The 26,883-nt window shown below is 34.3% G+C and overlaps 4 protein-coding genes and 1 pseudogene across 4 annotated transcripts; 3 read left to right on the forward strand and 2 right to left on the reverse strand.

Annotated features, from left to right (window-relative positions):
• Window positions 1-242: 242 nt before the first annotated feature.
• Window positions 243-7,939, forward strand: AAR3 (defective in cullin neddylation protein (DUF298)). The gene is made up of 9 exons (XM_028073862.2): window positions 243-412; window positions 735-867; window positions 2,581-2,632; window positions 2,973-3,048; window positions 3,162-3,244; window positions 4,928-5,024; window positions 5,205-5,250; window positions 6,967-7,058; window positions 7,421-7,939. The coding sequence occupies exons 1-9, from the start codon at window positions 364-366 to the stop codon at window positions 7,726-7,728; spliced, it is 936 nt and encodes a 311-aa protein (XP_027929663.1). The 5' UTR covers window positions 243-363; the 3' UTR covers window positions 7,729-7,939.
• Window positions 7,940-8,755: 816 nt separating this feature from the next.
• Window positions 8,756-10,025, forward strand: LOC114183003 (protein DMP9 pseudogene; annotated as a pseudogene).
• Window positions 10,026-10,615: 590 nt separating this feature from the next.
• On the reverse strand, window positions 10,616-15,666 carry LOC114185453 (granule-bound starch synthase 2, chloroplastic/amyloplastic). The gene is made up of 8 exons (XM_028073181.2): window positions 15,152-15,666; window positions 13,968-14,385; window positions 13,548-13,612; window positions 13,300-13,377; window positions 13,089-13,199; window positions 12,794-12,838; window positions 12,328-12,501; window positions 10,616-11,864 (listed from the first exon to the last, which is right to left on the reverse strand). Exons 1-8 carry the CDS (start codon window positions 15,398-15,400, stop codon window positions 10,908-10,910), a joined length of 2,097 nt encoding a protein of 698 aa, XP_027928982.1. The 5' UTR covers window positions 15,401-15,666; the 3' UTR covers window positions 10,616-10,907.
• A 2,898-nt stretch (window positions 15,667-18,564) lies between these two features.
• On the forward strand, window positions 18,565-19,286 carry LOC114186207 (protein DMP9-like). The gene has a single exon (XM_028074247.2). The coding sequence runs from the start codon at window positions 18,568-18,570 to the stop codon at window positions 19,195-19,197; it is 630 nt and encodes a 209-aa protein (XP_027930048.1). The 5' UTR covers window positions 18,565-18,567; the 3' UTR covers window positions 19,198-19,286.
• Window positions 19,287-20,474: 1,188 nt separating this feature from the next.
• LOC114183287 (protein NRT1/ PTR FAMILY 7.3-like) lies at window positions 20,475-24,206 on the reverse strand. Its single transcript, XM_028070255.2, has 5 exons — window positions 24,067-24,206; window positions 22,765-22,885; window positions 22,413-22,630; window positions 21,635-22,191; window positions 20,475-21,492 (listed from the first exon to the last, which is right to left on the reverse strand). Exons 1-5 carry the CDS (start codon window positions 24,154-24,156, stop codon window positions 20,622-20,624), a joined length of 1,857 nt encoding a protein of 618 aa, XP_027926056.1. The 5' UTR covers window positions 24,157-24,206; the 3' UTR covers window positions 20,475-20,621.
• Window positions 24,207-26,883: the final 2,677 nt, after the last annotated feature.

The following is a 26,883-nucleotide window of genomic DNA, read 5'->3' on the forward strand; positions in this document are numbered from 1 at the left end:
TTCAGATCCCTGTCGGTTGAATGTAAGAGCAAAAAATTAGTGTCAAAATATCAGCTCTTAATAGTATTGCTGTACCAATATTTATTCTATTTTGTATCAAATAAAAACAAAAAAAAAAAATATAGTACATTTGTTAGAGCAAAATTAAAACTTATTTTAAGTTATTTATATTTTAATAATAGTATTTCATAGCAATATTTCTTCTATTTTGTATCAAATAAAAACAAAAAATATAAAACATTCGTTGGAGAATTTGAAACTGTTGGGTTTGGAATACATTGGGTTATTAAGAACAACTATCTGTGTGTCCCTCTCTCCTCTGCTCGCTGCTTGGTCCAAGAGCTTCAGAGGGCAAAGTTCACCATGGATGCCTCTCGGATCGACATATTTGAGATTTACCGAAGATTCTCTGGTAATCTCTTCCACTTCCCCTTTGCAATCACGCGTAGCTAACACCAATTTCATTTTTGATTACGCACCAAGTTTTGTTCTTGTTTCGTTTCTCCAAGATTTTGCGCTTATGGGTCACCGAAATTGATTTTTTTTTCCGGGTTTTTGGTGTTGCTTTGTTTGAGCACCATGGTATTGATTTAGTTTCCCCTCCCTCCAATGAAAAAGAAAAGAACTAGAACAATAGTTCTTTAATTTTGATTTCATTTTTATTTACGATTGTGGTGATATATGTGTGTGATTCTTTATTCTTTATTATTATTTATTTGAGTATGGTTGTACAGACATAAAATCAGGACATGCATGCATTGCTGGGGAAGAAGGGTACAGACAAGACAGTGACCTTCATAAGGCTAAGGTCTCAAGGGAGGCGCTCACACAGCTCTCAAAGTTGGTGGAGTCTCGAGTTAGTACAGGGTCTGTGTTTCTTTGAGATTTCCTGTGATAATTTTGAAGCCAAGTAGTTTTTGCACTAATGATAGCAGTCATTGTCATATAATGGAGTGGAGTCGTCCATCCCAAAAATTCTACATCAAGATAGCATATAGCGGGATGATCATTTTTTTGAATCCTAAACCCTGAGCATAGATTTTATAATATAAAAACATTTGAAGTTAAAGACATTCACAATGAATGATCAAAATCTAGTGTTTGAGAACTAAATACAGGTGTCAATCCGCTGAGCACTATGTGAATCTGTTGTTTGTTGGGAATTTGCCAGGAGTCAACAAGGGCTTATGGAATCTGAGCGAATAGTTTAGGGTTTCAGTGGAGAGGGCTGGGAATGATCTTGGCATGATTTCAGTATGCAAATGATCTTAACAGGGTCTCCAAAACTGGTTAATGTATAGGGGAAGGGGCGAAATCCCAAGATTTCCCCCTTAAACATCTTCACAGGGTTTCTGTTCAGGGTCAAAACGGACTTTATTTCTGCTAATGCAATAGTGTCCAAAGTGCCACAAATGGCTACGGTTGACATTGCTCCGGGTGTGACAGCGAGTTGTGACATGATGAGCTTCTGTGGAGCAGCTGCTAGCTGTGTCATGTAGCTGTTACAGTGCCACTAAACGCATGATTGAAAACTCGGCTCTAATATAATTTGTTTTGCTGCTTATTCTTTTTGATTCATGTCAGGATCCTTATTATTCCGTGGTTAGCATCTTGGAATATTGATTCTAGTTTGTTGATTTCGGAGTATCATTAAAGTAGGCCATTAGTGTACACCAATTTTATGTTGATTCTATTCGCAAATGGTTGGAGTAGATTGAACTCAGAAAGAAACATTTTCCGGCGGTAGTTTCTTATGGGACAATGTACAATAAATTTGCATTATGATAATAAGTTAAGGATTGTGAATATCGCTGCAGATCCTCTTCCATTTTTCTTGTACTTTCTTTAATAGTTTTAATTTCAAGTAGTGCATTTAAATAAAACAGTGCATTTAAATAAAACACTTTGTAGTTTAATTAAGGAAAATTTTCCTTCAAGGAAACCATGAATGCTAAAGGGAAATTCCCTTCTCAATAATGAATGGAAATATGGTAATGAAAATATGTTAGTAATTAGCTTTTGCAGTTTTTCATCTATGAAAAATTATTAATATTGGTATCTTGTGTGAACAAACTGAGATTCTTAACGTGGAATCTGAATGTTTAGATTGATTCAGCTAAGAGAATTGCTCTCAAGCCAACTAAATGTTGAAAGTACTCATTCAGTTGTCTGGATGATGCTGTTCAATATGATAAAATTAGATAAATGTTTAAATAAATACATTTTTAGGTCTCTTTCTCTGATGATCATTATTGTTCTATTAGTAAATCTCAGATTTTCTCCAATTTGTTGTTTGTCGTATATTTGGAAAATGTAGGCTTCAACTTCAGTTTAATTCTGAATATTTTGGGTCATGTTTGGATATTTTGTGCTTTACATTTGCAATCTGCATTGAAGTTATGCTTCGAAAGGAACAAATTTGCTTTTCCAGTCTGCCGTCAATTGTCATTGTCATTTGTACTGAAGTTATTGTTGTATCAGGTGTAGGTTAATTTTAATATAAATGCTCTTGAAATTATTTGATTACACCATATGCATGTTTCTTTTCTAACGAAATTGTTGACATGCCATATTTTCCAGGGTATCAATTTTTGATGAAATTTTTGTGCTCATGTCTCATCTGGGTTTGAGGGTGAGGTTTGATTGCTTTGACATTTTTTAATTATGCAATTTTAGATATTGCATTTCCTTTTTTTTTTCAATTATAAAGGAAGCGTTTTACCACTACCATTTGTAATAGTTGGACGCACAAAAGTAAGACATCAAATTAAAATATTAACATAAATTGCTCCTGTTACTGATTCTACTGGAAAAAAATGAAAATTCAGGAGATTGTGCATTTTCTGTGCTATAAGGAGAGAGAAGGAGAAAAGATATAGAATTTTGCAAAACATCTTGCACTCTTATTTATTTATTTTTATCTATGATACATTTTTAATTTAAATAGGTGCTTCCTTTGTTTCTCTGTCTAGGTGGACTTTGCAGAATTCTCTCGGTTCTATGATTTTGTTTTCTTCATGTGTCGTGAAGATGGTCAAAAGAACATTAGTAAGCATCCAAGATTAATAATTTGAACATAATCTTCTTTATTCAATATAGTGGCTGGCAATATGCTATACTCACTTTATTTCCTTTAATTGTTAAAATTTGACAATTTGCAGCTGTAAGCAGGGCGGTAACTGCATGGAAATTAGTTCTTGCTGGGCGGTTTTCACTGCTTCATCCGTGGTGTGATTTTGTTGAGGTAAATAATACTTAAGGACTGCGAAACTGTTTTAGGGTTTTCCTTAGTAATCAGGGCTGTGTTTGAGAAGAAAGCCACATGCAAATTTCTTATGGGGAATACTGTGGTATTAGTAGAAGGATTGGAGTTTCATAGATTAAGTAGTGTTCTCTGGGTACGGAAAATCTTGGAAGTGCAAATACTACGTGGGATAGTATACACACTTTTACTGAAGTGTTATCTTGAGCCAAAAGGTACGTTGAATCAGCCACTCCAAAACCAAATCACCTTGATTTCGTAAGTTAAGCTGATACTGCTGCAATACTGAAGTGGTGTGAATATTTAAAAACTAACAACAGTTTTTCATAATATAACAACAAACATTGCCAAAATAGTATAATGCCAATAGAGGGTGAGCCCTGGTGCAATGTCAAAGCTGTGCCTTGGTGACCCTTAATAGGTCACAGGTTTGAATTCGGAACAGTCTCTTTGCATACACAAGGGTAAGACGGTATATAATATCCCTCTTCCATACCATCACATTAGTTCTTTTTAAGTCATTGCAATTCTTGAAAAACTTTAGTATTCCGTATAACAGTACCTGGAGTCATAGTGATCCATCTCAGATAGCAGTGCATAACAGCCAACCCTAAAATTGCTTTAGTGGGTAGTGAATATTGAGATGATCGATATTATGAAATTTCCATATATAAATTAAATAATTTATTTTACATATTTATAGATGCTAAAAGTAAAAATAATTACCTATAATTAATGGAATATTCATTATTGATAAGTAAAAATCACAATTTTAAGACAAACACAGTAGTTAATCAAAGCAAGAGTTGAGTAATATAAAAGGGAGAGAGAAGTATATAAGAATGGGCAGTATAAGGTTGCCTATCTGTACACAACGGTGAAAGAAAGAATATAAAACAAAATGATACCTCTTTGATGTGAACAAAACAGACCCCAAAGGATGTGAACAGTGCAGAGATCAGAGAATAGGTGTGCCAAAGTTGTGTGACTTGAACCATGAGTTGGCTAGAAATGCAGCTGAGAGGTTTTTTGTGCCAAAGAGAGAAGAGACCATCATTATTTAACCTTCAAAAGGAGTGAGAATGGGAAAGTAAGTCGTGTTGTGATGAACTAAAAGGGGAGCAAAATCTCAATATCACCCCTTCTCCAAAACAGCACTAAACATTATTTGAAGGGTCCAAAAACAAATGGGATTTTATTGTCTGATGCAATAGTGTTCGTGTTGACTGCAAATAGCAGCCGTGATTCATGGTGCTCCAGGCATGGCAGTGAGATGTGACTCAGTATGGGGTTGCACTGAGCAGCCTGTAGCTGTGATGCTTTGCAGTGATATAGAATGCAATTAACTACTCTGCTGGCAAACGGAGGAAAATATGAATAGAAACAAGGCTATGTAAACAATAAGGATGAAAGGGGCCAATTTTATGTTATAGCATAGGATAGACTTGGGAAATTAGGCTTGGGCCCATGTTCCTTGACTGTGCGGATTAGGGAAGCTTAATATTATTAGCCAATTGGAATCTCAATGTATAAGCTCAGTCCATTTAACCAGTGAGTTAAGTGGATTAGATCTGGTTTCCTAGGTCTATCCCATTTGTACAACCTACTAGTACTGTGTTATTTTACTTTTCTTTTGTGGAAGCTGAACTATTACTTTCTATTCAGAAAAACCAACGGTACAATATCTCTGAGGATACCTGGCAACAGGTTTTAGCTTTCAGCTGGTGTACCCGTGAAAATCTGGAAGCCTATGATCCTGAAGGTACTGTTTTCCTGTCTCATTTCTATAATTAGATGCAGATGTTAGTACCTGTATACCTCTCTCCATGTCATTTAATTAAGTAGTGGGATCAGTAAAAAGAATTTTCGTATTGTTTAACAGTGAACGTGCATGGGGTGTTGTCGAACTGATGCAGTTTTCATTTTTATTTTATGCTTGCAGGTGCTTGGCCAGTTTTAATAGATGATTTTGTCGAGCACATGTACAGGTTTGGTTTCTTTATGGCCAAACAAAGCTTCTTAATTTTTTACTAGGACATTGATGATGAATTTCATGTTAGGTTTACAAAATTAGTATTAGTTTTTGATAGAGCTCAGTGGCATTGATTGGTCCATATAACCTCCTGGGATGCCAAATATTGGATTAATATTTTATTGGATATGGTTGATGTCAAATATGTTATACGGGTGAAATCAGGAGTGCGATGTTGGGTCATCTTATTTCATAAAGAGTGGACTGTGAGTTATTATATGTTGTCTTCGTATTTCAAGATTATCTTTTGCATGTTATGGACATATTAGATAGTTTCTGAGGGTTCTGTAGGACGACCTTAACCATGCTATTTTGGCGTGCCATAGGATTAGTAAATAGGTTTCGGTCAGTTTAACAAGGGTGCATGTACTTTTTACTTACCAACCTACTCTTCCTGATGCTAAAATTCAATCACCACCTAAATTAAGAGAATGGGACTGGCAAGGATCAAATATCTTCTTGGTCAAAGAGGCTCTGATATTATGTGCTATTAACACTCCTCAATTTTTATGCCTTTAGGTGTCAACTATTCGCTTATGTCACTTTTTTCCTTATCAGCACGTCAGTGATCTGCCAGTCCCCATTTTTCGCTGTTTGAATTTCACAAATTCTAGAATTCCTATTCCGTCTAGGACATATAAGATTCACTCAATCCAGGCAGAAAATTATTCACAAGGTATAATAATCAATAGAACTACAGGTCAATTAAAGCTGAATTTTCTCAGCAGAATCAGTTTAAACCATAATGTCAATACTGCCTTGACCTGAGTCATAATCAGATCACCTCCATGACCTAAACAACTCACTTGTTCTATCCTTGTTCCTAACATCTGGATTTTGAAGAATAACACCATTAACCTGAATTTTAAGCAATTGTAGAGATCTGGATTATTAAAGTCACCAGTAAGTCCACCAGCATGACCAATTAAATACAATCTTCCAAACATTTTAGTAGTAGAATCTGAAGGTTTCACAATGCCCATGCTTGAAGTTCAAAGGGTCTTTCATGAAGTGTTGTGTTAAGAGATGTAAGCAGTCATGAACCTTCAACTATCAAGCAACTTTGTCTTTTATAATAGTTGAGTCTTTGACAGGAGACAGATTCAGTTTCTAGAAAAATGGCACCACCTTTCAAGTATGGCATTTGAATTGGCATGGCATTTCTGTAGGCCAATCTTACCATCTTTTTTCAGTTAACGTGATATAATCTTATCGCTAATACTTAAATGATATAATTTTAGTGGACGATATTTGCTTCCTGTGATTGTGAAAGCGTTGATCTGGGCTTAAGTTTTGGTCATGATTAAGTGGTTTGAGTGACAGAATTTTCTGATATGCACAAGTTGACTCTGGATACTGTTGGGCTTTTTTAGGCAATGCAATTTTCACAGATGTAGTGCGGTGAAAGATATCCCATATTTAGATAGGATAATCATTAGTTGTGAGATTCTGTAGATGCTGCCACAATGAGAATGAAATACATGGAATTAAACGACCTTGCTTTGAAATCTTGTTCTATTTCAATGACGGTCTACATTTTTGCTGGGTTTAATTTGCCTTACCATTTCTAAAATCTTTGCTAAAAGCCAATTTAAGGCCGTGACTACTTTTATATACACTGGATTTTATTTTATCAACATCTCTTAACTTCATTTATTTTATTGTTCTGCAGGATGCAAGAATCATATTATGATAATTCCAACTTCCATTGCCAGTGTGGTGATCCAGAATCTCAGTCATGTGTTTTGGAGGATTCCCTTCCTGGTCAGTTCCCTGATATAGGAATTCTAATCTTAGGCTTTCTTGATTCGCTTCTCATTTTTTGTTTAACAGTTATTTAAAATGATTGTACACTACTTAGCAGTCGAATTTTCATCCAAATTCTATTAAGTTTTGAAATTGTTTCCAAAATAAGTGTTTTAATAACCTAAAAAGGAGAGGTGCTTTCTCATTGTTTTCTGTTTTCTTTGAGTGTTCTGTTCAAGTACACCAGGGACAAAGTTTAAAATCAGAAATGTGCTCAAGATACAAACAAATTTAGGAAACACAATTATTTGTGAAATCACTAAACGAACAATTCCTTACTGTTCTATAAATCTCAGTACTTGGCTATGGTTTTCTTACAGGGCTGAGTAATTTTTCTGGTGTGAAGAGGAAGTCATATGAAGACTTCAACAAAAATGATCATATGGATGCCAACGATGTTGTTTTTTCACATTGTAAAAAAAGTAGACCTAAGGATGCAGCAGATTTTGAGGAGTATCCATCAGGGAATACAGCAGAGGATTTTATGGAAACTAGTACACAAAATAGCCCATTGTGTTCATCTATGTCCCCATGTGCAGTTGAAGGGGTTCTGTCTAAGGGATTTGCTGGACTACTCTCAACTCGTTCCTATGTGCAGTTTAGTGAGGAGAGAAGAGCTTCGTTTTGATGAACACCCCCCTTATAGTTGGAGGTTTATAGAATTTTCTTTTGCTGGTTAATATCTGTTGATGTATTCATTTTGAATGGGCTACAATACACTGTTTTAGTTTCCAATATTAATCACATTGTAATTTGTAATTGTAACATCATCCTGTTGAGTGTTAAATAACTGTCCATTACCTTTGATAGAATCAATAAAGTGTCGTGTTTTGTTTGTATGTGATCTTTCTTTCTTTGTATGTTCAGGTCTTTCTGGAATTAATTGATGTTAAAAGTCTTAGTTTTAAGTGATTCCCGTAGTATGATTAACAGCTGTCTCTACCTGCAATGCATTGAAATGTGAAGTGGCAATCTAAGAGGCACTAACAATAGTGCTAAATCATGAAAAAGGGGTATTGAATTCAGAACACAGTTATTGGAATTTAATTAAAGGGATTATTCTGGTGAAATGCAAACCGTTTTTGATTATTTGATTGCATCAGAAATTATTGAACGATTTTAGTTGTTCGTATTATATACTTCATAATTTCTAAAATTATGTCAATACTTAAATTCTCTTAATACTTAATCATTTAAGTCAATATTGGATTTATTACTATAATAACTAGCGAAAAGATTGTACCCATTTAGATAAGACTATGAATATCAAATTTCGACGTACAATTATATTGTGATTGTTATAAAGTCTAAGAGCTATTTAACTTATTTTTGGGGAGTCAATAACTTCAACCATTTTTTTCCTCTAATGGTGTACTTCTTTCAAATAAATTCTATAATTGTCTCACATATTTTAAAGAATTATTAGGAATCAATCTTATAAAATTTGATTTTATATAAGAATTGAGTTATCATAATTAATCTTTAAATCATCTTATAGATCTGAAATATTTATTACTTTTATTAATCACTGAATAAGTAATTTTCATTGATAAAGGTGGAGCCTTGGGAATGTCAATGCAATCCCTTCGTCCTCTCCACAAACATTATTCTTTTATAAGATTCAGCAACAAATATCAGTTCCTTTCCTGAAGTAGTTTAAGAAAGTTTAGATTCCATTTCATCGCAATGCTCCTATTATCTTGTTTTGCAAATTGTAGTTAAAGAAACAGTTTAAAGACCATAAACCGCCAAAAACCGTCACAAAATTTCAAACTGTTAAAAATGTGAGAATTGCATGGCACAATATATAAAGCTCTAACTCCAAATCCAGAATTTTGTTTCAGTGCATGTTTTGGTTCTATCTGGTAACAATGGATCAAGAAATGGGTGTCAAAGTGTACAATGCAACTCCACCAGCAGAGGAAGGAGGAAGAAACAAGAACCCGCAGCAGAACAAGCGTCGTGCGATGATGGCAAAGGGTGTTCAGAAAACTCTATCCAAAACCTCTCTCCTCGGAAACTTCCTTCCCACGGGAACTCTCCTCACCTTCGAGATGGTGCTGCCTTCCATCTACAAGAACGGAGAGTGCAGCCACGTGCAGACCCTCATGATCAACTTCCTCCTCTCTGTCTGCGCCCTCTCCTGCTTCTTCTTCCACTTCACCGACAGTTTCCACGGCCCTGACGGAACCCTCTACTATGGCTTCGTCACCACGCGCGGCCTCTCCGTCTTCAAGCCTTCTCTCCCCGCCGTGCCTGTGCCCAGCGACGACAAGTTCAAGGTGGGCTTCACCGACTTCGTCCACGCCGTCATGTCCGTGATGATCTTCGTGGCCATTGCTGTTTCCGATCACAGGGTCACCAACTGTTTGTTCCCTGGGCACGAGAAGGACTTGGAGCAGGTTAGGGAGAGTTTTCCTCTCTTGGTGGGACTCCTTTGCAGTGGCTTGTTCCTCGTCTTTCCCACTTCCAGACATGGCATTGGTTGCATGTCTGCTTAGTTCCTTCTCTTCCTTTCATCAACAAATTTAGGATTATAATGTATGATGTTTGATTCTGTTCATAATGTATATGTTGTATGATTCTCTTTGTTACTGACATCTTCATAATGTATGATGTATATGATGTATGTTCTCCTCCATGTATGTTCTGTCTCGCTTATTCATTTGACTTTTTCAGAAGGCCTGAAAATAGGTCTTAATTTGTTTATTAGTTACATAAACATGTTTTGAAACTCATATAGTGTTCTTGATAAATGATAGATTGTTTAAGAAAGACACTGTTATGATAGTATTGTAAAAGATAAAGCCAATACCATCAAGAATTACATCAAACCATTTTGATGGGATTATTATCTAACTTGTGTAAATTAGACATCCTCTGTTTTTTTGGTGTTCTGAAGACAAATCTTACCATCTTTTTTCAGTTAACGTGATATAATCTTACCGCTAACCACTTAAATGATATAATTTTAGTGGACAATATTTGCCTCCTGTGATTGTGTAAGCGTTGATCTGTGCTTAAGTTTTGGTGAATGATTTAGTGGTTTGAATGACAGAATTTTCTAATATCCACAAGCTGACTCTGGATACTGTTGGGCTTTTTTAGGCAATGCAATTTTCACAGATGTAGTGCGGTGAAAGATATCCATATTTTGATAGGACAATCATTAGTTGTGAGATTCTGTAGATGCTGCCACAACGAGAATGAAATACATGGAATTAAACGACCTTGCTTTGAAATCTTGCTTTGAAATATCACTGTCTCTCCTTCCTCCTCTCCACATTAAACTTTATGAGTGATCAATAGTTCTTAATTTACCACAATAAGATATAACACATTATTCTTTTGTATCATTCACCGACAAATATTAATCCTTTCCTGAAGTAGTTTTAGAAAGTTTAGATTCCATTTCATGGCAATGCTCGTATTATCGTTTAGTAGTTGCTTTGAAAATACATGTATATGATAATGATGGAAGAAGGTGAGGAAATGTGCAATACTAATACGGATACTTCATGAGAAATCAAGCTAAAACCGTATCATAGAAAATCAGATTTGCATACTATAATTAGTACATTTGAGCCGCTGAACACTTGCAACCCACAATATTACAGTTACACAATCCTTACAGCGCCAAAATTTCGCTTTCCAATCCCCATCATAAACCCTCTAACTATAACCAATAGAATTTCAACAGCTTGCACAGTTATTTTCCCTCGTACAACAATTAATACAATGAAACTATTAAACATGAATTAGCTCCATTGTGAAAAGTTTGCTTTGATGGAAATAAATGCAAAAAGTTCACCATTGGTATTTGGCTGCAAGAAGCACCTCCTCATACTGCAAAGCAGCATTATCCCAACTAAGATCTTGTGTCATTCCTCTCCTTTGAAGACCTTCCCAGCTCTTCTTATACTCCCTATAGGTCCATAGGCAATTCCCTAATGCATTTGATAACTTACCTGAATCTGCACTTTCAAAGGTCCACCCAAGGCCAGACTCACTGAAAGGATCAAAAGGCTGCACTGTGTCTCTCAGTCCACCAACAGCATGTACAACAGGAACTGTTCCATAGTTCATGGCATAAAGTTGGTTCAATCCACATGGCTCAAACCTTGATGGCATGAGCAATATGTCTGCGCCTGCAGTTATCCTGTGAGCCATCTTCACTGAAAAACCAACCCATCCCCTTATCTTGTCATTGTGTTGGCTTTCAAATTGCCTAAGCATGTGTTCTAGATCCGGCCTTCCAGAGCCTAACATGACTAATTGCACATCCTGACTCATCAACCAAGGAATTGCTTCAGCTATGATATCAACTCCTTTCTGTGGATCCAACCTTCCAATGAAGCCAATTAGTGGGACATCCTCACGGATAGGCAAACCAAGCTCCTTTTGCAATGCTGTTTTACATTGAAGTTTGCCACTAGAAAGTGTCTCAAGGGAGTAGTTAGTGTAGCCATCTGATTTCAAGTGAACATCAAACAGAGGATTCCAATCTTTGTCGTCAATTCCATTCACAATGCCCTTCAATTTCCAATCATTCTCCTTTATGATCCCATGCAAGCCCCAACCACCTTGAGAAGTTTTGAGCTCCCACGCATACCCATGACTAACCGTGACAACACGGTCTGCTGTCTTTAAACCAGCGGCAAAGATGTTGAAATGGTCACCTCCAATGGGGTCATATAATTTGAAAAGGTCCATGTGGTGTTCAGGTAAATCCACAGCGAAAAAATCATCAACAGGCCCCCTACCCTGTAAAAGAAACAGTGCAGTTTAGACTAATTAAGTAAATGAAATCAGCTTCAATGATCTGTCCCCCACTTGAGGTAGTTTCTTTTTCAGAGGTATAAGTTCGATTTCTGATATAACTGGCTGGTAGTTTAGTAACTCAGACACATAGGTTGAGTAAAACTTTTTTCTTGATTTGTTAATTTCATTTGCTTTCTGAAAAGACATATGAACATTTTACATCAGAATTGACTGAACTTTTTTATATCATTATCTGCAAAGGGTTTATAAAAGCTACTGTGGTATTTATCACTCTGGTTACTGTGATTAACTGATAATCATAAAATACATTCATTTCCCATCCAAATAGACTAGTGGATCATATTTATTCCTAAAACACGAAAAATATATCCAGCAGCTCCTTAATAAGCTACACCAAAACAATGAATTAAAAAAATTAAAATGGTTTTCTAGATTCAGATGGAACCTGGTGAGCTATGTTATGAATCACAAGAACTGATCTTGTATACTTCATCAAACCCTGCTCGCGATAATATGCCTTCAGATAAACTGGCAGCAATGCAGTATGCCAATCATTTGCTATAAAAGCCAAATTTCCATCTCCATAGCAAACACCTCCACATGGAACGTGCCATGGAACCTGCAATTGTTAAATTCGTTTTGTCACGTTGCAGGTATGCAGAAATAAGGATTTGAAATAAAACTTCACCGTTGATAAAAAGCATAGCAATCGTGTTAGCCACATATGTCCATAATCTGGATCTTTTATATAAATATATATATATATATATATATATATATATATATATATATATATATTTGTTACAGCATAAGAAAATAGCACATGCAATCTGCTAAAAATCTTGAAATGTTATAGCTGAGTTTTCCATTTCTTGATTCAGTCACTTCAGAAATCAATTTAGTTTATGTACCTCAACCGCTGCCTTGCAAAACAGCACCATACGTTTTAGAATATCCTGTTCCATAAAGGACAACATGAGTCAAATAGCTCAGAAATAATACAAACGTAACGTTGCAGCATTTTGATTTAGACCTTGCAATCATCTAACTAATGGTGGAAAACAATAGCTTAAAAACTCAGAAGGCTATTTTCTTTACCCATCTTTTCTCTTTTTAGGGACTTGAGAATGTGCTGGATAATGTTATACGATAAACACTGATCATACATAACAGTGATCCTCAACTTAATAAATAATAGACTATTACCAATCGGCTTCCCCCATATATGTTACGTTCTAGATGATGAAAAAGTGGATTGTCAATGAAAACGAAATCTACACCATCAATGTAGGCTTGGAAATATTTTACTTCCGCCTCCTGTAAATTAATAATTGGAAAGGTTACAGCACTATAAAAATATTATCAACTTAATAGATTCAAAGAATTTAATTAATCACTAATAAAGTATACTGCATACATGACCATCTACTTTGTACCATTTTCGCACCCCTGTATCTTGGGCTTCCGCATAATTACCATAGCGAGGTGTCACAACCTATAGGAAAGAAAGAAAAGAGAAATCTGATATATTATTCAAAAGGAACCAAGCAAGGAAAATATTTTGTGAAGTTCATGTTGTTCTTCCCTTAGCAAGCAGCAAATTTGAATAGTGTGATTTCTTCCCTAGAATGTGAGACTGAATTCATTAAAAAATTAGTATTTTACCATAACTCTATGTCCACGTCTAGCCAAAGCCTTTGGCAAGGAACCAACTACATCACCAAGCCCACCTATTAAAATTAGCATAGGGATATAAGTCTTTAAATTACATAAAAATGAAAATGACATGCATAAAGGGCAATAAATAGTTTGGAAAAGAGATGAGACAGAGAGAGCTCAATGGATCTTCTCATGGAAGTAGTTGAAAACCTATATGGATATAACAAAAGTGTTTCCAGTTTCTTTTTAGTCTTTTGTCAATTATTCGTGTTTTCAAACAACCCTGAAAAAATTTAATGCATGCACTAGATTACACATAACCAGTTTTAAGTTCTTAGATGAAGACAATTCTCAATAGTGCCTTACCTTGTAATAGGACACATAACCAACATGAATTTAACAAGGAAACACAGATCAAGTTATTACCTGTTTTTGACCAGGGAGCACATTCTGCTGCAACCAATATGACATTCATGACATTGGTCCCAGCCAAAGGTTGGGGTGTTTCTGTTTCACCTTCACTCTCAATAGGGGTAGATTCACTTATACCTTCCTGATTCTCAACCTCTAGACTCAAATTTTCAGTACCATTTACAAAGAAGGCTGAGAGAGTATCAGGCCTATTAGTCTTATGTGTCTTGTCTTCACTAGACTGGACATAGTTTGGTGAAGCAATAATTCCATTTTGGTTTTTAACTGCATTGCCATCCCTGGTGGAAGCACTCTGTGGACTTGGTTTATTTGTGAAAGATTTGTTAGCGAGTTCATAAGACGTCCTGTTCACTTCTGATCCAAGAATGTTCTCACTCTTTTCGGAAGAAACCAGTTTCTTTATTTCCACAACCTACAAATGGACAAGAGAAAACCATATGCATGCATGGAATAACTTGCTGGTTTAAGAAAGCACCAAAGAAATCAAACAGATTCTGATGAAGCAGAATATATTTGTTTAATTGATTGATCTTCTGTTCCATTATTTGCAAACTGTAGTTAAAGAAACACCTTTAAGGGGGGTGTCTTTGATAGATAGTACATAATTGTGATAAAATAAATAGAAAGTTGTTCCAACTGTTGTGATAAAATCAAATATAAGGCATTTACACAAAATATAAATTTTAATTAAGTTATTATTGTATTTTGTTCTCTCAAAGCATACTCCTCCCATCCTTGTATGAAAGTTAAATCCAATTACAGAATAAATTAAAAAAAAAAAGTCATTCCATCTAAATTATGGATCTGTTTTTTAATTTTATTATGTATTAATTTTGGTTCCTAACCGATTTAGTTCTGAACTATCCGGTGAGATATATATATTTTTTCTTGGAGGCTTTAATGAATTGCATAATGCAGATTAATTTTAATACTGTAACTAATTCAAAGTATCAAATGTCTCATTCATAAATTATAATATAATTAATAACGATAGTCACATTTATTAATAATGCATATAGTTGTGTGTATATTTTTAGAAATGTATAAATTTCTTCTTCCACCATTAGCAGTTTAAAATAATTAATACAACATATTATTCTAATCCAACATTAAAGCAAGATAATAGCAAATTGTTGAGTAGTATTATTATGGAATATATAGAGGAGAGAAATTAATACCTGTTGAAGGAGATCCTTTTGCAAAGCTAGCACCTTATTTTTCTTTTCATTGATGCCCTCAACAGCTTCTGCGCCGTCTTTACCCTCATCTGCCCCTAAACTGTTACCACCTGTTGCCTTTATGCGCGTACTGATTCCCAAGCTTTGCGAATGTTCAAAAACGACACCGTTTTTCTGTGGAAATCTGAGACAAGGGTTTCCTCTGCTATGAAGCAGAACCAAAGCTTGGGCACTTATTGATGACGCCATGAGAAGCTACGAATAACAACAAGGCTAATTGGTTTCACAAACTTAGCAGAGATGATAAGGATTTTGCAGTTGAAGGATATGAAGGTGTAGAAAGTGATAAACCGAGGAACTTGAACTGATTGATTACATCTGTCAAAAACAAACGCAACTAAACCTACATTTATACATATATATTATGCATGTAGAGAGATTGAGAAGGAAGAAAATCCACCAGGTGGGTCCCAAAGAAAGTGAAAGCATGGAGGAGTTTGAGGTTGGAAATGACAGATGATTTTGGAACAGAAATGGGAAGAAAGAACATTTTCAGTGTGAGAATTTCATGGCCATAGATAATTCATGAATTTAAAATGTGGAGTTTTTGTGGGACCATTGATGATGGTCTCTCGTTTTTTTAAGGTTGTCTCTTTTTTTCTTCTTCTTTCCGATCGAATAATATGATCTCATTAATTTCTTAATTTCTTTTAATAAATTGTTATTAATGAAAGTGAAAAGTTTATTTCGAGATTAAATTATCGTATAAAAAATAAATGAAATTAGTTGGCTTTATAAAAGTATTTTCTATTGGAAAAGTTCGGAACCTTCATGTTTTCTTTTCTACATCTCATATACTTTTTAAAATTTCAATTATATTCTTATTGAAATTATAGTTTCGTACTAATTATATAATTCAAAAGTAAAAAATATTAATTTTACAAATCAAATGTAAATTTACATTTCAAATTTATAATATAAATATGAAAGACAATTTTTAATTTAAATTTCATTTTAAATTATATAATCTATAATATAAATTTACATTATGAATTGTATAATTTATAATGAAAATTCGAAAGACAATTCATAATATAAATTTTATTGATAAATTGTATAATTCGGAATGTAATATAGTTATAAAATAATTGATAATACAAATTACATACCGAATGGTATTATATGTAATGTTAATTTTCATTATAAACAATATAATTCGTAATGCTTCTAATGTTAATGGGTATTCACCAAATGAAATAAAACCAAAAGGGATAATAATACAAAAAAACACACATACTCTATGCAATGAAGGGGTTGCATGAAGAAGATGGGGTGGGTTTAGAGACGAGGAAGAAGACGGGGGTAGAGGTAAAAGAAAAAAATAGGATGGAGATGGAAGAAAATATAGAAGTGCAGTAAAGGAAAAGGGAAGGAAATGAAAGTAAATTTGACTTTTCGTTTTGCTCATGGGGTATAAGAAGAAGACATGGAAGTGTAGGAAGAAATTCCCAAAAAGTTATCATAAAAGTTTGGTAAGCTTCTCCCATAAACTTATCCATGCATACACATTTTTAAGAGAAGAAGAATAATGAAATTAATTATAATATATTTTGTTCAAAAATTACCAATGAAAAATTAATACGAAATTTTATTAATTATTATGCATAAAATTGACTTCTGAATACCATTCAAAGATAATATCGAAAGTAACAAATAAAACTCAAGATGAAAAGAATAAAAAAATAACTAATAAATAAATAAAAATAAACAGTTCAATAGTTGAAATTCCAAAATTGATTATTGAAATTACAAGAAAATCGATCCAAACTTTAAAATTTCATGAAAGGTATAGAAGAAAATAGAGGGGAAAGACGGGATGGTTGAGACTTGGCCATAATTGCTCCCCCAAAAGGTTTATATAATGTCTCCTAATGATTTTTCTTAAGTATCTTTATCAAATTTTCTTTTATCATAATGACTATTACATTATTAAAGCCCTTTCACATGAAAAAGATAAAAAAAAATCACATATTCTATTTTTTGTTTGCTTTCTCCCATTTTTTGTTTTTTCATGTTCTTTTTGCTATCTTCATGTAATGTTTGACTTCTTATAACTTTGATTATTTGCTAACTTTTGATTTAATTTTGGAAGTATCATTAAGCTTTGATCAATTTATCCACAATTCCATAAACTTATCTTTCACTGTAATGGTACTAACTTACTTCAAAATATTCAAAATACATTCATGCAATTTTAACTGATGCAGAATAAGCCTAATTGTATGCATGAATTTGCATTCATGAGTATCTCCATTTCTGCTGAATTAGTTTACTATAGTTTCAACAGTGATGTACTTGAAACTCGTTTTGTCTCCTTCATCCTCATGTTCTCCAACTTGCTCGTGACTGTTTGGAGTCAGACGTGCTTTACTTGGTCATTTCCTTGTATGTTTTTTCCATAATATTTTACACTTGAGTGTTCGGAGTCAGACTGCTTTACTTGGTCTTCTCGTTGTATGTTTTCTCCATAATATTTCACACTTCTTTTAAAAATTTTGCACTTTGTTATTTTTCTCGTAGTCAAACTCATCAACTATTCGATACAATACCTACATGGTTGCCTTGTGGTTCTTACACGTTGGTTTCAACACATTATTTTGAGCATTGGTATAGCACACAGTATTTTCTGGTTCTACGAAACCATCTTTACCATTTTGAAGGAGACCTTTGAGTCTTCACCAGTGGAACCAATAACTGCATAACATCAGTCATGAGAGGACGATATCTGCCTCGGTTACACACATTACAGCAATTGCAGCCACCTGGGCAACCTCTTTCATAGAGTATTGATCCTCTAACGAAGGATCCATAATCTTTACAACATTTTTTCTATCAGTGAAAAGAGGCAGAGCCTAAACACCAGCACATGCAAGTTTGTTACAAAAAGGTACTGCTGAACTGCAAGTGGCGAATAAATAGATTGATTAAATAACTATCACCAAGAACTTGAGCAGCTCCAAAACTACGACACCATAATTCTACACATATGATTTTGTGATTAAATGCCCTGTTAGTACATATCTACACAAACAAACATCGACAAACACAAAATTACCCTATTATCGATGCACTAAATCTAACACATCCCTTCAACACGGTTTAAAAGATAATAAACAGTCAAAACCGTCCCAAAAATTTAAAATGTCTAAATTTGAGAATTGCATGGCACAATATATAAAGCTCTAGCAAACAGAACCTAGGAAACAGAACACAGTTTAAAAGATCATAAACCGTCAAAACCGTCCCAAAATTTCAAACTGTTAAAACTGTGAGAATTGCATGGCACAATATATAATGCTCTACCTCCGAATCCATCATTTTGTTTTCATTGCATGTTTTGGTTCTATTTGGTAACAATGGATCAAGAAATGGGTGTCAAAGTGTACAATGCAACTACACCAGCAGAGGAAGGAGGAACAAACAAGAACCCGCAACAGAACAAGCGTCGTGCGATGATGGCAAAGGGTGTTCAGAAAACTCTATCCAAAACCTCTCTCCTCGGAAACTTCCTTCCGACGGGCACTCTCCTAACCTTCGAGATGGTGCTGCCTTCCATCTACAAGAACGGACAGTGCAGCCATGTGCAGACGCTCATGATCAACTTCCTCCTCTCTGTCTGCGCCCTCTCCTGCTTCTTCTTCCACTTCACCGACAGTTTCCACGGCCCTGACGGAACCCTATACTATGGCTTCGTCACCACGCGCGGCCTCTCCGTCTTCAAGCCTTCTCTCCCCGCCGTACCTGTGCCGAGCGACGACAAGTTCAAGATGGGCTTCACCGACTTCGTCCACGCCGTTATGTCCGTGATGATCTTCGTGGCCATTGCTGTTTCCGATCACAGGGTCACCAACTGTCTGTTCCCTGGGCACGAGAAGGACTTGGAGCAGGTTAGGGAGAGTTTTCCTCTCTTGGTGGGACTCCTTTGCAGTGGCTTGTTCCTCGTCTTTCCCATTTCCAGACATGGCATTGGTTGCATGTCTGCCTAGTTCCTTCTCTTCCTTTCTTTTAAAATATTGTCTGTTCTGTTTCATCAATAAATATTGGGATTCTAATGTACGATGTATGATTAAAAACGATCTCCTGACGCTGCAAATTATAAGGGTAATTGTCTAATGTTCATGGTTGTTGTTTCTTGAATTTTGTTTACCTTCCTCTTCTCGCGCTTTCAGTTTCAATGTCGCTGCCTTCTTGCTTCTTTGTTTCGTTTGAGTTCTCCTATTTTGGTTTCCGCTCTCTGATCGTCACCGTTTAGTAGGCTTTCGTTTTTTTATAGTTTGCCTTTTTCTTTCTCCTAGGATTTTACAATAGGGTTTGTACTTCATGGTTAGGATCAGCCCAAATTTTCATACTTAAACCTGGAGAAACCGTTCCTAAAAACTGATATTTGCTTTCGGTTGTAGTTAAGATTATAGTTTGTGAACAGAGTTCACTTTTTTTGCACATTGCGTAAAGATGTAATGTTTAAATGTCATTCTTTTATGCTAAAAAGTGCACTTACTTATATTTACGTGTCCTATTATATTATTAAATTTTGACAATTTTATTTTATAACATGAAATATTATTTTTTAAGTAATTTTGAAATATTAAAAATGAGAAAATAAAAAATGAAAAATTATTCAAAAGATGTCACTTAATCTTGTAAGAAAAAGTTGTCAAAATTTAATAGTTAAAAAATTATTTTCCTATTTATATATACAATTAAATATGTGCATGATACGTACTCAAATTCACCACTAATCGTATGCGGGCTCAATACTTGATGTACACACTCAAATTATTAAAATCTATAGAAGTGATAGATTATTAAATTCATCTCAAACATCAAATCATTATGAGAGTTTTATGTAAAGAAAAAGTAATGGAAGTATATGATCGTAAAAGTTAGAAAATTGAGTAACTAAGTTTGAGTGAAAAGGTTTCAGAGGGACAAAAATTGCACATCAATAAAGGGTCAAAAATATAATTAGGCCTGACTTTTACCCTGGAAAGCAATTGGTGGACCATGAATACTCCTACCGTATTTACTGATCAACAACTGGAACTCATATTTGAGCTTATTAAACTTTGCTGGATGATTGAAAAGTGTTGAACTGCTGCAGCTGGAACTGATGCTGGGTTATAGAAATTTCTTTGAAGTCTGAAGATTGTTGAAGCAGTTGCCATTTTGGTCGAAGACATGTATATAACTTTGTTTTATAGTTGAGATGGATGGAGTATATAGTTGGGGACTGAAAAATGTATGAGCTCAAAATGCACAGAGATCCAACAAAACAAATTAAATATATTTGCTAATAAATAATACAATTTTATTTATAATACAGAAACACATTCTTTGCTCCACTAGGCGAAACACAAAACTGAATTTCTCCAGTGTCACAGCAAAGAGTTGACAACACAAAAAAAATTGTCTACACTCCCAATTCAGGGTCTTCTCTGTTGATTTCATTCTGATTGATCCCTTGAAATTTGACATACTTATACCACTTAGCCATTGCTACATAGATTGCAAGATCAGCTGTGGTGAGTGCTGCTAAGAGGAAGTAAAACCTGTCCAAGTGTCCCTTGTTCAAGTTTCCTGGGATCCATCCTGGCATCTCATCTCTTGCTGAGATCTTCATCACAATTGCAACAAGCAAGCTACTAACATAGTTTCCCAATGATATTGAAGTCATACAAAGTGCACTGCCAAAGCTCTTCAATCCATCAGGTGTTTGTCCATTGAAAAACTCTAGCTGACCCACATACATGAAAACCTCTGATGCACCCACCAGCACATACTGTGGTACCTGCCAAAATATGGACAGTGAACTAGACCCTTCACACTCATTGCAATCTTCTATTGCATGCTTTAGCCTGAAGTGCTCCACCAACCCTGCTGAAACCATGGCCATGATTGCAAGGACTAGGCCAATTCCCATTCTTTGAAGCTCTGTGAGTCCTTTTGATTTCATTGTTCTTGCCACCAGAGGGTCCAGAACTCGCCTATATACGAAGATGAAAACTGCTACACTTAGAATGTCAAAGGTGGACATGCTTGCTGGAGGAATGTGGAAGCTTGAGATTCTAGTGTCCATGGCATCACCTTGCTCCACAAAAAGTGATGCCATTTGAGCAAAAACAACTGAGTACAGTATGGTGCATAACCAAATTGGGAGCAGTCTCAGTATGCATTTCACTTCTTCTACTTGTGTCACAGTGGATAGACTCCACGGACTGCATTTATTCTCCTCCATTTGTTTCAAGTTTTTTGATGTCATAAATGCTGCTTTATCCAAGAACCTGCAAAATCAATGTAAATTCCATCCCTGAGTTGCTGACACACATACAGATTGGACTATACCAGCACTGTGATTTTGTACTTTTGAACAGACTTTAACCAATAATAATAGAAAATATGTGAGAGAGAGGATGGAATATGTACCTAAATCCTTGGGTGTGAAGCATTTTTCTGCCTTCATTGTTTGGGATTTGTTGATCAGCCTGGTAGAGTTTATCATCTTGCAAGACCTTGACATTCCATTTTCTTGCAGCAGCCACAAAAACTTGGCAAAACCTAGGGAGAGGGTTTCCACTGGGTTTGAAGTATCTGTACCTTGGTGTGCCACAGAGAAACAGAGCCAAAGCCAAAGCAGCAGAGCCAGCTGATGCCCAGAATCCCAAAGTCCATAATCCATCATCCTCAAAGTAATTCAATATGGTGTTGGAGAAGAGTGAGCCAACGTTCAGAGCCAAATAAAAATAGCTAAAAAACACTATTTTTGAATGTTGCTCCCTGGGATCACCTTCATCGAATTGATCAGCCCCAAATGTAGCAATGTTAGGCTGGTATCCACCATTTCCAAGCGCTATTAGGTATATGGAAACATAGAATAAAACCGTTTGGTATGATGAGTGAGATCCACACGGTAACTCTTTATCTCCACAACCACTTGGCCTCAGTAGGAATATGTAAGATGACACCGATAGTGACACCAACCCCTGTTACGTACAACATGTCAACTCTCATAAACAATAACTCATACTCCAACTATAAACACAGTATTAGTCTTCAAATGCTTTTAAATTCATTATTATTATTTGTTTTCCAAATTTAGTCCATCTGGATCAACAACTAATTGATATTGAAAGTTTGTTTTTTGAGGGTCCCAATAACTCAATTTCTGTGATGATCAATTAGATGGTGATGGATAAGTACTTACAATGACAAATATGACCTGGAAGATGGCACAGGTGATGTACCTTCCCCAGTAAGAATCACTGAGGAAGGCTCCAAGAAGAGAGAAAATGTAAACTGTGCCAGTCCACTTGCTCACGTTGTTGGCTGCATCAGCATTGTCTTGACCCATCACTCTCGTCAAAAACAACACCAGATTCACTCCCACTCCAAAGAATGCCAACGTTGCAAGACCTTGATTCACTGTCACAGTAAACACATCACACAATCAATAAATATTATTTAATCACAATTTTTTTTTTTAAATATATATATATTTGCTCCTTATTTATATATATACTATTTTGTTTATTTTGTTGAAGTTGAGTGATATATACCTAAAATCAAAATTGCAGCAACCCAGTCGCCAGTTTTCTCTCGAACTGCTGGGTGACCATGGCGATCGATGGCTCCATCTGAAGTGTAGTCCTCCTTTTTAACCTTTTCTTCCACTGTGTTCTGAAATATTCAGTCATAAAAGGAAATAAAATATTGCAACATAGTTATCAATGTTTCATATCAAATTCTTATAACCAACTTTGCATGAGTTTACTTTCTGTATCGGTCTACAATTTTTATACTATCAATCATAAAAATTATTTTAAGTATGATCATTAAAATAATTAGTATAAAAACAATAACTTTCTTATGTATATGAATAACAATATAGGAAGTGCAATATTGTTGGAACATGTTTTTCTCATATTTTGCACAAGACATTTTGGCTGCATCTTTTGTGCATACTGAGATATGTTCATTAAAGTATAGGGGAGTAAATAATAAGGCTTTCCGTAAAACATAAGTGATGAAGTCATAAGCAATCCGTGATTGCGATATTGTTCGCAAAAATACATAAAATCAGTTCCACGTGTGAGGAAGTAAGGTTAAAAGATCAATCAATTGTTCAGGGGAAAATAAACTAAATAAATACTTCATATGAATCTTCACACGTGTGGGGTTCTAAATTTTAGGACAGATTATATATTTATATCTATCTATCTATCTCTTTTCTCTCTCTATATATATATTATACATATACTGTAATTTATGTAAATAAGAGTCGGCAAAGATCAGAGTCCACTGATAAATATTTGTTAGTTTTATAGATAAATTATATATTATAAAAAAATAGTGTTCTAATGAATGATGTAATAGAGAAAAATAAAAGGAGAAAAATCTTGCGTGAATTAATACATATAACTATATAGTATTAATATGATATATATTCCATATTTTTATCTCAATGCACTGTTCGTGTAGCTAAGTATCATAATTGAACTGCTCATAAATTTAAAGCAAAAATTCACATATGGCTGAATTTGCATGTTATGAGGATATTGAAGTTTCTATATAACCAACTCACACACACTCACAGTGAATAATCATATCGATCGAGATTCATGAAGGGATAAAATTTAGACACTGTTCTTTATATATATTTTGTATCTTTGTAATACGCAGAATAAAATATTCAGATTGTGATGAAAGAACAAAAGCAAAAACACTGAAACAATCCCATCTGAAACATTGTCGTTTTAGAGGAAGTTTCAGAGCTTTGATTCATGTGTATGCATCATCAAATGAAGTGAAGAAGAAGAAGAGGAAGCGATGAAATAAGAAGAAAAAGAAGAGGAACCAACCTTCTTAAGAAAATGGAAACAATCCATGAGTATAGGATTGATTAATGAGAATGTTGGAAGAGGAAGAGATGTGCATGTAGGTATGAGCATGAAGGTTTGAGCATGTATATATAGAAGTTGGGTGGAGATTTAAAGGTGAAATAGAAAGTGACAGAAAAATTAAAGACGGTGTGTTGCCGTTTCACAGGAAAATTTTGAAGAAGCGTGATACAGTTGGATACATATCACTTACTGATAACATATCACAATCAGCATGAACTCGTTAGAGTATCACGTTTTAGGTATACTCTAATTAGGCTAGCTGTCACTCATAATTACATTTTTTAAACATACGTGCCCAACCATTCAAATCTTCTTATATAGTATTCACCTTTATACTCGTATTTATCTTTTCATATATACTATCTATAAAATATTATCATCTTTAAATTTTTTTGTTTCCTTCTTTTCTGCAAAATCAACACACCATAAAGTTTCGTCTGTCACTTAACTTTAAACTTCGTCTCTATTGTATAAATTTTCAGATAAGAAGAATATCAGAGTTTCAAGGCATTGGAAAAGATTATAAGTAACTTGGATTATCCCGAACAAATATTACAAAATGGAGTTTAATCTTCAAAAGTGAGAACATAAAAACAGAAATAGACGATACAATAAAAAAAGAGAGGAGTGTTTGTGGATAAATTAAGAAATTTATACTTGATTTCCACCAACAAAATAATAAAAAAAAAATGATAGAAACGTAATTTTGTGAATATCTTTATTAGAATGGGGAAAATTTAATAAACTTCAACATTCATTGTGAACAAGAATATACTCTCCCATTAATTGTCTCAAGTTACACAGAATTTAAGAGTTCAATAAAGTTACATTAATGCGGTAATTGGTTTTCAAATATTAAATAGCAATTTTCTAAACTTATAATAACAAGCGTTAGTCTAGTTACTTGTATGGTTTGTAGATTATCTTTAGACTTTGGTAGCTTGATTAAGAATAAAGAAAAATATTTAAATGCAAAGAAGTTAGAAAAATAATACTTATTGGCGAAAGTAGAAATGATACTTGAAATAGTTTGGAACTTGGTTTTAGTAAATGTGTTGTTAAAAGAAAATATCAGGAGTTGTTGAAAATTGAAATTTGTTGTCCAAGATTCTTACGCGAGAAACGGGATGAAAATGTGTTTCTCCCTTTTCCATTATCGCTTTGATATATTAATTAATATATTTGAACTCGTTAGAAAATGCTTTACTTTTTCAGCGACTTTGTTCAACGTTCACAAGATGATACATACGAATTAGTTTCTTTTTGTACTATTGAATAGATTTACGAAGCATCTATTTTTTCAAGAACGTATTTTGAAAAGGACTTGTGATTTTTTTTTAAACAAAAATCAATCTTTCTTATTGTGTTTTCGTTGTATTAACTTATTACTGCATTTACATTTGAAGAATTGGTGCACTATGGTAAAATATACATAGTTAAGAAATGTACTTTAAATTATATTTTTAATCGATATAAAATTTCTAATACATTTTTTTTACGTCGAGACATATACATTTTAAACGTGAAACTAGACATTAATAAGGAATTTGATAACATCTTAATACCTAGTGATTTGATAGTGACCAAGTAACGAACAACATGATAGTTTCATCAAATCTCACAATAACAAGTGGCACAATAGATCCAGCAAACAACAAATCTCGATAAGATAAATTCTAACCCATAATTCTGATATTAAATTAGGAAGTGAACTTTAAATTGAACTCAATCTCACAAAAATCAGTTTGTAAAATGTATTTACATTCATTTATATATTTTAAATTTGTCTTATCTTTAATCAACGTTCGATTTTCATCCAATAAATTCTCGATGCAAAAGCCAGTGAAAAAGTAGATGTATACAATGCACTGACTGTAGAATCAGAGCTGATAGAAAATTTGGAAGATTGGATTTTTAAGGGTGGCAGCAGCCCTCAGCCTGTATTTTCCAAAATTGTGTCCAATTGGTCATACTAGCTTAAAGCTAAATTTATTAAAAGTAATATATATGTATATAATTAATTAGCCAAAAAAATATGATTGAGTGTCACATTGATTTTGAGTTTAGGATTCTTCGTCTAAAATTAATATCATTTGACAAAAGTGGTTTGGTTATTTATGTGTGTATAAAACAACTTCCTAAGTTCTATCTCCAAAAAATGGCCCTAATTATAGGAAGGAAATATGGTTGAAGTTACGTAGGAATTAATAAGGAGGTTATGAATTAATGTGTTTTATAATTAAAAAAAACAATTTAATTGGCAGTAATGGACAAAAGAGATAAAAGCAGTGTTGGAATTGTTGATGTGCACAAGTTGTGTGGAAGGTAAGCAATTGTTGGGGTGCAGCTAGTGATGAATGTCGATTTTCGGAGCACACCATTGCATGACTATCACCAACCTATTCCACTAAAAACACTATGAGCTGGATTGCAGTTATATCTTAAACTTGCTTAAGATATTGTTAAAACGCGTATATCTAATTGCTTTTGTTTTACAAATTAAAGTCTCATGTTCAGAAATTAAATGTTTTTTTTGTCAAATTGTTTTCCTTTTAATTGTCTCCATATTTTCCTTTTCACTTTTAGTTTTCTTTATTTTTTATTTTTTAATTTGCAGTGTCATCATGAAAACAACTGGATTAAAACTTGATAAAATGTTTGGTTAATTAATTTTGTGTTAAAATTGGGTTTTAGCAAATGCATGGGATGTGAAACTTACGCGCCCTATTCAATTGGCGTACGTCTTGTATTACTTTATTGTGTAATTTGGTTATC

This window comes from Vigna unguiculata, chromosome 5 (assembly GCF_037176805.1).
Source record: "Vigna unguiculata cultivar grain cowpea cultivar isolate G323 ecotype 2 chromosome 5, ASM3717680v1, whole genome shotgun sequence".
Taxonomy (NCBI): Eukaryota; Viridiplantae; Streptophyta; class Magnoliopsida; order Fabales; family Fabaceae; genus Vigna; species Vigna unguiculata.

What these genes read in the sequence shown, in the direction of transcription:
- AAR3 (XM_028073862.2), top strand. Translation starts at nt 364, where the DNA reads ATGGATGCCTCTCGGATCGACATATTTGAGATTTACCGAAGATTCTCT. An exon ending in GATTTACCGAAGATTCTCTG is followed by an intron (nt 413 to 734) that starts GTAATCTCTTCC and finishes ATGGTTGTACAG; the next exon opens with ACATAAAATCAGGACATGCA. An exon ending in TTTGTCGAGCACATGTACAG is followed by an intron (nt 5,251 to 6,966) that starts GTTTGGTTTCTT and finishes ATTGTTCTGCAG; the next exon opens with GATGCAAGAATCATATTATG.
- LOC114185453 (XM_028073181.2), bottom strand. Translation starts at nt 15,400, where the DNA reads ATGGCGTCATCAATAAGTGCCCAAGCTTTGGTTCTGCTTCATAGCAGA. An exon ending in TGCTCCCTGGTCAAAAACAG is followed by an intron (nt 13,613 to 13,967) that starts GTAATAACTTGA and finishes TAATTTTAATAG; the next exon opens with GTGGGCTTGGTGATGTAGTT. An exon ending in GGTACAAAGTAGATGGTCAT is followed by an intron (nt 13,200 to 13,299) that starts GTATGCAGTATA and finishes ATTAATTTACAG; the next exon opens with GAGGCGGAAGTAAAATATTT.
- LOC114186207 (XM_028074247.2), top strand. Translation starts at nt 18,568, where the DNA reads ATGGATCAAGAAATGGGTGTCAAAGTGTACAATGCAACTACACCAGCA.
- LOC114183287 (XM_028070255.2), bottom strand. Translation starts at nt 24,156, where the DNA reads ATGCTCATACCTACATGCACATCTCTTCCTCTTCCAACATTCTCATTA. An exon ending in TCCAGGTCATATTTGTCATT is followed by an intron (nt 22,192 to 22,412) that starts GTAAGTACTTAT and finishes TGTACGTAACAG; the next exon opens with GGGTTGGTGTCACTATCGGT. An exon ending in CTTCACACCCAAGGATTTAG is followed by an intron (nt 21,493 to 21,634) that starts GTACATATTCCA and finishes TTGATTTTGCAG; the next exon opens with GTTCTTGGATAAAGCAGCAT.